Source organism: Hyperolius riggenbachi, chromosome 9, assembly GCF_040937935.1.
Source record: "Hyperolius riggenbachi isolate aHypRig1 chromosome 9, aHypRig1.pri, whole genome shotgun sequence".
In the NCBI taxonomy this organism is placed as follows: Eukaryota; Metazoa; Chordata; class Amphibia; order Anura; family Hyperoliidae; genus Hyperolius; species Hyperolius riggenbachi.
This window is the reverse complement of record NC_090654.1, coordinates 3,618,394-3,627,916: the sequence shown is the minus strand read 5'-3', so window position 1 is coordinate 3,627,916 and position 9,523 is coordinate 3,618,394. Positions and strand designations below refer to the sequence as shown.

General features: G+C 49.5%; 1 protein-coding gene across 1 annotated transcript in view; it reads left to right on the top strand.

The window, feature by feature from the left end:
* The first annotated feature begins 4,552 nt into the window (after window positions 1-4,552).
* The window catches only part of MKRN2OS (MKRN2 opposite strand), a 22,227-nt gene continuing 17,256 nt past the window's right edge, over window positions 4,553-9,523 (top strand). The window contains exon 1 of the mRNA XM_068251795.1: window positions 4,553-5,305. Coding sequence (XP_068107896.1) covers window positions 5,058-5,305 — 248 coding nt within the window. The 5' untranslated portion in view covers window positions 4,553-5,057. The remainder of the gene's footprint in view (window positions 5,306-9,523) is intronic.

The window sequence follows — 9,523 nt, the reverse complement described above, 5'->3', positions numbered from 1 at the left end:
GCAGCGAGATTCCCCCCTCCGGCCGGAAACAAAGGAGGCGGCTTCAGAGTTCCGTCCTGAGAGGGTTCCGGGGAGAGCCCCGCCCCTCCCCCCGGCTATATACACATCACACTGACAGGGATCCCTGAAACCATGACAACATGCTGCCACCTGCTCAGTTTGGAGCAGGAATGATAAGCTGCACAGAGCAGGAGGCCCTCACACCTGCACTAACCGTACAGCCAGACACACTGTGGGAGGGGCAGATCAGCAGTGAGGGAGGTAGAAGAACAATGCTGGCCATTAATCTGTATAATATATATATATAGTGACACAAGCCCATATTCATTTCTCTTCTGAGTTTCCTCCTCACTGATATTTTCACATATTGGGCTCTATTCACAATCACACATGTGGTAAGAGATTTTTTTTTAACCGCTATAGTACTAGTGAGAATTTCCACATTTTTTCCACAAAAACAACTACGAACAATGCGTAATTTCATAGTAAACATTCGGAATCCATGCGTAAAAAAAGTGGCATAAAGAAACTTAAAAAAAAATGAAAGTCCAGCAAACACAGCACTCGAGGCTGAAAACACCTTAGTGGTATGGATGAGCTCAGCTCGTCCATTACCGCCAGAGGGTGCCGCTCAGGCCCTGCTGGGCCGATTTTCATGAAATAAAGAGCAGCACACGCAGCCGGCACTTTGCCAGCCGCGTGTGCTGCCCGATCGCCGCCGCTCTGCGGCGATGCGCCGCGAGCAGCGGCAAAAGAGGGTCCCCCCAGCCGCCTGAGCCCTGCGCAGCCGGAACAAATAGTTCCGGCCAGCGCTAAGGGCTGGATCGGAGGCGGCTGACGTCAGGACGTCGGCTGACGTCCATGACGTCACTCCGCTCATCGCCATGGCGACGAAGTAAGCAAAACACGGAAGGCTGCTCATTGCGGCCTTCCGTGTTACTTTTGGCCGCCGGAGGCGATCAGAAGAACGCCTCCGGAGCACCATCTAGTGGGCTTTCATGCAGCCAACTTTCAGTTGGCTGCATGAAATAGATTTTTTTTTTATTTAAAAAAACCCCTCATGCAGCCGCCCTAGCTATCTTAATAGAACGCCAGGGTGGTTAAAGAGACACTGAAGCGAGACTAAATCTCGCTTCAGCTCTCATATATAGCAGGGGCACGTGTGCCCCTGCTAAAACGCCGCTATCCCAGCTAAACGGGGGTCCCTGACCCCCCAAACCCACCCCCCGCAAACCTTGGTCGTCTTCTTGGTCGCAGATTGTGCTTCCTGGAGGCAAGGGCTAACGGCTGCAGCCCTGCCTCACAGCGCGTCTATCAGACGCGCATCGCCGCCTCTCCCCCGCCCCTCTCAGTGAAGGAAGACTGAGAGGGGCGGGGGAGAGGCAGAGATACGCGCTGACAGACGCGCGTGGGGCAGGGCTGCGGCGGTTAGCCCTGCCCCAATGCGGAAGCGCTCCCCCGCATTAAGGAGGGGATTTGGGGGGACAGGGACCCCCGTTAAGCCGCGGGATAGCGGCGTTTTAGCAGGGGCACACGTGCCCCTGCTATATATGAGGTCTGAAGCGAGATCTATTCTCGCTTCAGACTCTCTTTAAGTCAATGGGAAGCGAAATATATCACCAAGTACTAGTACCGTGTTTCCCAGAACATAAGACACTGTCTTATATTAATTTTTGCAACAAAAAAATGTACTAGGGCTTATTTTCAGAGGATGTCTTATTTTGGGGGAAACACTGGTAGTTTTCCTATACAGAATGTATATACTGCCTGCCACGCTGAAACACAAGCAGCATACTCAGAGCTTGTGGTTTGCAGATATTGGCTCTCACTTACAGGAAGAGTCTATTTCTTGCAGGCAGAGAACTCTGTCAGGCTCCCCAGAGCTATGATAGGATAAGCTGTGTGTCCTGGGAAGAGGGGAAGTGCTGCTGATGCTTATCAGGACAGATCAGGAGGGCTGGCTCCAACACAAACACAAATTGCCTGACACATATACAGGACTATAGAACTCACATTATACTGCTGCTCTCCTGTATCCAGGCTTTGTATTCAGCGTGACTTGCTGGTGTCATGTGGGCTGCTGCTAGGGCTTACATTCGGGGGATGTCTTATATTTCAAGCATGCTAGGAATTCCTGCTAGGGCTTATTATCAAGGGATGTCTTACTTTAGGGGAAACACGGTAGGTGATAAAAAATCAGTAGTTAAGTCAGAAATACGGCACCCCTTTTTCTTCCTATGAGAACTATCTCATTGGAAAGCATAGTGTAAGCGCTTTTAGGGCGATTTGTACAAATCACCTGCGCTTAAAAATCCAAAAATCGCCTTCAGTGTAAACAAGCCCTTACAGTCCCCCCACCCCCACGGCGGACATTAACTCATTGGACGTCGCTGGAGTGTCACTAAGTAGGGGGCGTGGCTGTACTGGGAAGGGATAAATGTTCGACCCCACCTAGAGGATATGGACGATGTGGCTGCGTCACAGGTAGAGGTGGAGTCTGCTGGATGAGTGGGAGGAGTCTGCCAATCAGTGACACACCCAATCCACCACTGACAGCCCTGTAACATTGTTCTGTAATATTATCATAGATGGAATTTTTATAAGAGCTCTTCCACGCTGCATGTGATTTGATTAAACGATGGAAGTGCATGCGCTGATCGCGAGGCACGGTGACATAATAACCGTGGTACAGAGTCATGCGATCCGCTATACAACCAATCACACACAGTGCCTGCTGCATTTTCCTGCATTTGTGATTGGGTTAATTAAACAATAGTGAATGCAAATCGCATAGCAAACAGTGCTACGCCATTTATTTTGCAATATCGCAATTTAAAAAAAATAAATTCCCGCTGCTCCCTCCCCCGCGGCGGGAATTATAATCGTGCTCACCTGCCACACCTATAAGTGCCGCAAAACAACCACATGGTATTTGCAATTGCATTGCGATTTCTTTTTTCACTGTGAAAGGGCTCTAAGTGTCTTTCAGTGAGATGCATCAATAAAAGATGAACGGAACGTCAGCGGTAAATGTTGAAGGGCGCCAGTAACGCAGTGAAAATGTGAGCAATGCGTTTCCTCCTGCCGCTTCACAGCGTTTAGGGCTCATTTCACTATCATGGTGGGTGGTAATAGCATCTGTGCTGCGGAGGTAATTTACAGATGCTTAAAGGGAACCCGAGGTGAGAGGGATGTGGAAGCTGACATGTTTATTCCCTTTTAAATAACTAGCCGACCCGCGGCATAGCATACGCCGAGCTGGAGGGGGTAGCGGGCAGGAAGGGGGTATTGGGCACAGCGGCGGTAAGGGGGGTCAGAGCCCCTCCTCCCTCACCTGGGTCCCCCATGTGCGCTCCCCCTCTAGCTTAACCTTCCTGGCGGTTTATTTTTTCTGCCAAATAGGCAGAAATCCATTTTTTTTTGTTTTTCTTCATGTAAAGCTACCAGAGTGGTAGCTACATGAAACACCACTAGAGGGCGCATGTGTCCCTCTAGTGCGATCGTCGCCGGCATCAATAGCAAACGGGAACGCGTACATAACGCGTTCCCGTTTGGCTTCTCCTGTCGCCATGGCGACGATCGGAATGACGTCATGGACGTCAGCCGACGTCCTGACGTCAGACGCCTCCGATCCAGCCCATAGCGCTGCCTGGAACTCATTGGTCCGGGCAGCGCAGGGCTCTGGCGGGGGGCCCTGTTCCGCCACTGCGTGCGGACGATCGCCGCAGAGTGGCGGCGATCAAGCTTCGCGCACAGCACTTTAAATGGGCAAAAATCGGCCCACCAGGGGCTGAGATATCTTATTGCGCAGCATAGCCCGAGCTCAGCTCGGGCTTACCGCCAGGAAGGTTACGTTCAGCAGCAGCCGCCACTAGTAGTAAGAGGCAGCGGGTGGGGATGACTCACCTCTTCCGCGTTCCAGCGTGCGTTCCACTGCCGTCACTTCCTGCAATACCGCCCACTGTATTGTAAGTGGACGGCATTGCAGGAAGTGACGACAGTGGAACGCACGCCTTCAAGTGCCTGGCACATTGCCTGGCTTTCCTGCTGGTCCTCTGCTTCTAACACTTTCAGCCATAGCCCCTGAACAAGCTTGAAGATTAGGTGTTTCTGAAAACACTAGCTGCATGCTTGTTTCATGTGTGTGATTCAAACACTTCTGATGCCAAAGAGAGCAGCAGGGCAGCCAGGTAACTGGTATTGTTTAACAGGAAATAAATATGTCCACCTCCATATCACTGTCACATCAGGTTCACTTTAAAGGGGAACTGAAGAGAGAGTTATATGGAGGCTGTCATGTTTATTTCCTTTTAATCAATACCAGTTGCCTGGCAGCCCTGCTGGTCTATTTCTCTGCAGTAGTATCTGAATAAAACCAGAAACAAGCATGCAGCTAGTCTTGTCAGATCTGACTTTAAAGTCTGAACCACTGAAACACCTGATCTGCTGCATGCTTGTTCAGGGGCTATGGCTAATAGTATTAGAGGCAGAGGATCAGCAGGGCTGCCAGGCAACTGGTATTGCTTAAAAGGAAATAAACATGACAGCCTTCATACACCTCTCTCTTCAGTTCCCCTTTAAAGACGCAGGTTCAGTGTGTTGTGCATTCAGTGGCCGACAACAGGCAGAACTGTCAGTAAATGACACATATCAATAGTGAGAGGTGGGGGCAGTCATCAGGTTATTAGAAGGTACCCTGGACTCTGTATACACATATAATGGGCCTGTCCAATTCCCTTTTTTCTCCTAGACCTAGGAGATAATTTTTCATCTTCTGTTTAAAATACCTTTTCAGCACTCGCCACTCAGCAACTGAAAAGTACCAACAAGTAGGTGATAAAGTCCTGTCAACATATTTTCTTGCTTGCTGGTGGCTTAAAATGCATTTTATTGATAAGATGTAAAATATCACTGGGGAGAAAACTCTGGAGAAATCGTGAATTGAATGAGGCCCAGTGTCTTCCTATAGATCACCCGGCAGCCACCAGCAGCAGCTCCAGGGAGGAGGCAGGGACAATGGTGACAGCTCAGGTGTCACATGATGTCACTCAGCTGCCATGTCTCTGTACACAGAGCACAGCGAGACATCGATGCCTCCAGCTGTCCCCAGCCTGGTAATGTTCCAGCATTGTGACAAAGTCATCTACAGCAGCTCTGTACCCCAACACTGCCCCATCTGCGGCCAGCAGAGTGTCACCTCCTGGGACCTGGAGAAATCCCCTGTCACCCTCCCCTGCCCTTTCACCAACGCACACAGCCAGACGTGCGCCTTCGTACTCAAGCCGACCATAGGCCAATTCATAGGGTAAGTTAATCATTTATTACCACCACCAGGATCTCACAATACACACTACAGTCTTCAGTAACAGTGACAAGCGTGCATCTGCTATACTAGTGACTATGACTATGGTAGGATTAGATTGTGAGCTCCTCTGAGGACAGTCAGTGACATGACTATGTACTCTGTAATGTGCTGCAGAAGATGTCAGTGCTATATAAATACATAATAATAATATGGTAGGACATTAGACTATGACTATGGTAGGATTAGATTGTGAGCTCCTCTGAGGACAGTCAGTGACATGACTATGTACTCTGTAATGTGCTGCAGAAGATGTCAGTGCTATATAAATACATAATAATAATATGGTAGGACATTACACTATGACTATAGTGAGATTAGAGTGTGAGCTCCTCTGAGGACAGTCAGTGACATGACTATGTACTCTGTAAAGTGCTGCAGTAGATGTCAGTGCTATATAAATACATAATAATAATATGGCAGGACATTACACTATGACTATGGTATGATTAGGTTGTGAGCTCCTCTGAGGACAGTCAGTGACATGACTATGTACTCTGTAATGTGCTGCAGAAGATGTCAGTGCTATATAAATACATAATAATAATATGGTAGGCAGGGCCGGCCTTAGGTTTCACAGCGCCCTGAGCGAAACCGGATTTTGTTGCCCCCCCCCCATAAGTAGCATAGTTGTCCCCATATAGGTAGCATAGTTGCCCCCAGTGTAGGTAGTACAGTTGCCCCATATAGGTAGCATAGCTGCCCTCAGTGTAGCTAGTACAGTTTCCCCCAGTGTAGTAGTATGGTTGCCCCCAGTGTAGGTAGTATGCCCCTAGTGTAGGTAGTTTACCCCAGTATGCCCCCAGTGTAGGTAGTTTGCCCCCAGCAGTGTAGGTAGTTTTCCCCCAGCAGTGTAGGTAGCTTGCCCCCAGCGTAGGTAGCTTGCCCCAGTATGCCCCCAGCGTAGGTAGCTTGCCCCAGTATGCCCCCAGCGTAGGTAGCTTGCCCCAGTATGCCCCCAGCGTAGGTAGCATGCCCCAGTATGCCCCCAGTGTAGGTAGCTTGCCCCAGTATGCCCCCAGTGTAGGTAGCTTGCCCCCAGCGTAGGTAGCTTGCCCCAGTATGCCCCCAGCGTAGGTAGCTTGCCCCAGTATGCCCCCAGCGTAGGTAGCTTGCCCCCAGCGTAGGTAGCTTGCCCCCAGCATAGGTAGCTTGCCCCAGTATGCCCCCAGCGTAGGTAGCTTGCCCCAGTATGCCCCCAGCGTAGGTAGCTTGCCCCAGTATGCCCCCAGTGTAGGTAGCTTGCCCCAGTATGCCCCCAGTGTAGGTAGCTTGCCCCAGTATGCCCCCAGCGTAGGTAGCTTGCCCCCAGCGTAGGTAGCTTGCCCCCAGCATAGGTAGCTTGCCCCAGTATGCCCCCAGCGTAGGTAGCTTGCCCCAGTATGCCCCCAGCGTAGGTAGCTTGCCCCAGTATGCCCCCAGTGTAGGTAGCTTGCCCCAGTATGCCCCCAGTGTAGGTAGCTTGCCCCAGTATGCCCCCAGCGTAGGTAGCTTGCCCCCAGCGTAGGTAGCTTGCCCCAGTATGCCCCCAGTGTAGGTAGCTTGCCCCCAGCGTAGGTAGCTTGCCCCAGTATGCCCCCAGTGTAGGTAGCTTGCCCCAGTATGCCCCCCCCCTTTATGTGGCAGAGACCGACTCACCTGACATCCAGCTCCAGCGCCGACGTCACTCTTCTCTCCCCGCCTCCGCTCCATCTGTAGTTAGAGCAGGCTACAAGAAAATGGCCGCCGTTTGTCTGCATTTGTGGACATTGGCGGCCATTTTCTTGTAGTCCTGTTCTAAATATAGACTGAGAGGACACCGGGAGACAGCGGGGCGGTGAGGAGCGGCAAGGGGCGACAGGGCACATGCGCCCTTGAGAGCACGGCGCCCTGAGCGACCGCACAGGTCGCTCATAGCAAAGGCCGGCCCTGATGGTAGGACATTAGACTATGACTATGGTAGGATTAGATTGTGAGGTCCTCTGAGGACAGTCAGTGACATGGCTATGTACTCTGTAATGTGCTGCAGAAGATGTCAGTGCTATATAAATACATAAGAATAATATGGTAGGACATTACACTATGACTATGGTAGGATTAGATTGTGAGCTCCTCTGAGGACACTCATTGACATGACTATGTACTCTGTAATGTGCTGCAGAAGATGTCAGTGCTATATAAATACATAATAATATGGTAGGACATTATACTATGACTATGGTAGGATTAGATTGTGAGCTCCTCTGAGGACAGTTAGTGACATGACTATGTACTCTGTAATGTGCTGCAGAAGATGTCAGTGCTATATAAATACATAATAATATGGTAGGACATTATACTATGACTATGGTAGAATTAGATTGTGAGCTCCTCTGAGGACATGACTATGTACTCTGTAATAAGCTGCAGAAGATGTCAGTGCTACAGTGGGTTGCAAAAGTATTCGGCCCCCTTGAAGTTTTCCACATTTTGTCACATTACTGCCACAAACATGAATCAATTTTATTGAAATTCTGCTTGAAAGACCAATACAAAGTGCTGTACACGTGAGAAGTAGAACGAAAATCATACAGGATTCCAAACATTTTTTACAAATAAATAACTGCAAAGTGGGGTGTGCGTAATTATTCAGCCTCCTTTGGTCTGAGTGCAGTCAGTTGCCCACAGACATTGCCTGATAAGTGCTAATGACTAAATAGACTGCACCTCTGTGTAATCTAATGTCAGTACAAATACAGCTGCTCTGTGACGGCCTCGGAGGTTGTCTAAGAGAATATTGGGAGCAACAACACCATGAAGTCCAAAGAACACACCAGACAGGTCAGGGATAAAGTTATTGAGAAATTTAAAGCAGGCTTAGGCTACAAAAATTTCCAAAGCCTTGAACATCCCAAGGAGCACTGTTCAAGCGATCATTCAGAAATGGAAGGAGTTTTGTTCTTTACCACGCGCCTCTGAAGAAGCTTTTCTAAGCGAAACAGCTGTCAGGCCTTCCCCTCACCCCCACTGTACACCCCGCTGTGTCTGCAACCGTGGATTAAAGGTACACTTTTCATTGCTTCAGTGCCTCGCCTCCTCTCTTCATCATAGAAATGGAAGGAGTATGGCACAACTGTAAACCTACCAAGACAAGGCCGTCCACCTAAACTCACAGGCCGAACAAGGAGAGCGCTGATCAGAAATGCAGTCAAGAGGCCCATGGTGACTCTGGACGAGCTGCAGAGATCTACAGCTCAGGTGGGGGAATCTGTCCATAGGACAGCTATTAGTCATGCACTGTACAAAGTTGGTCTTTATGGAAGAGTGGCAAGAAGAAAGGCATTGTTAACAGAAAAGCATAAGAAGTCCCGTTTGCAGTTTGCCACAAGCCATGTGGGGGACACAGCAAACGTGGAAGAAGGTGCTCTGGTCAGATGAGATCAAAATGGAACTTTTTGGCCAAAATGCAAAACGCTATGTGTGGCAGAAAACTAACACTGCACATCACTCTGAACACACCATCCCCACTGTCAAATATGGTGGTGGCAGCATCATGCTCTGGGGGTGCTTCTCTTCAGCAGGGACAGGGAAGCTGGTCGGAGTTGATGGGAAGATGGATGGAGCCAAATACAGGGCAATCTTAAGAGAAAACCTCTTGGAGTCTGCAAAAGACTTGAGACTGGGGCGGAGGTTCACCTTCCAGCAGGACAACGACCCTAAAAATAAAGTCAGGGCAACAATGGAATGGTTTACAACAAAACATATCCATGTGTTAGAATGGCCCAGTCAAAGTCCAGATCTAAATCCAATCGAGAATCTGTGGCAAGATCTTAAAACTGCTGTTCACAAACGCTGTCCATCTAATCTGACTGAGCTGGAGCTGTTTTGCAAAGAAGAATGGGCAAGGATTTCAGTCTCTAGATGTGCAAAGCTGGTAGAGACATACCCTAAAAGACTGGCAGCTGTAATTGCAGCAAAAGGTGGTTCTACAAAGTATTGACTCAGGGGGCTGAATAATTACGCACACCTTATTTTGCAGTTATTTTTTTTTAATGTTTGTGTGACGGATTGCGGAGAAACCGCCGTGCCTTCTGACAGTGAGGCGGCGGTGTACGCGCACAGAACGGCGGTTTTCCCGCAGCAACATGCGTCTAGTTTGGCTAAACCCAGTAGTGCACACAGATGGAGAGCGCAAGACAGGCT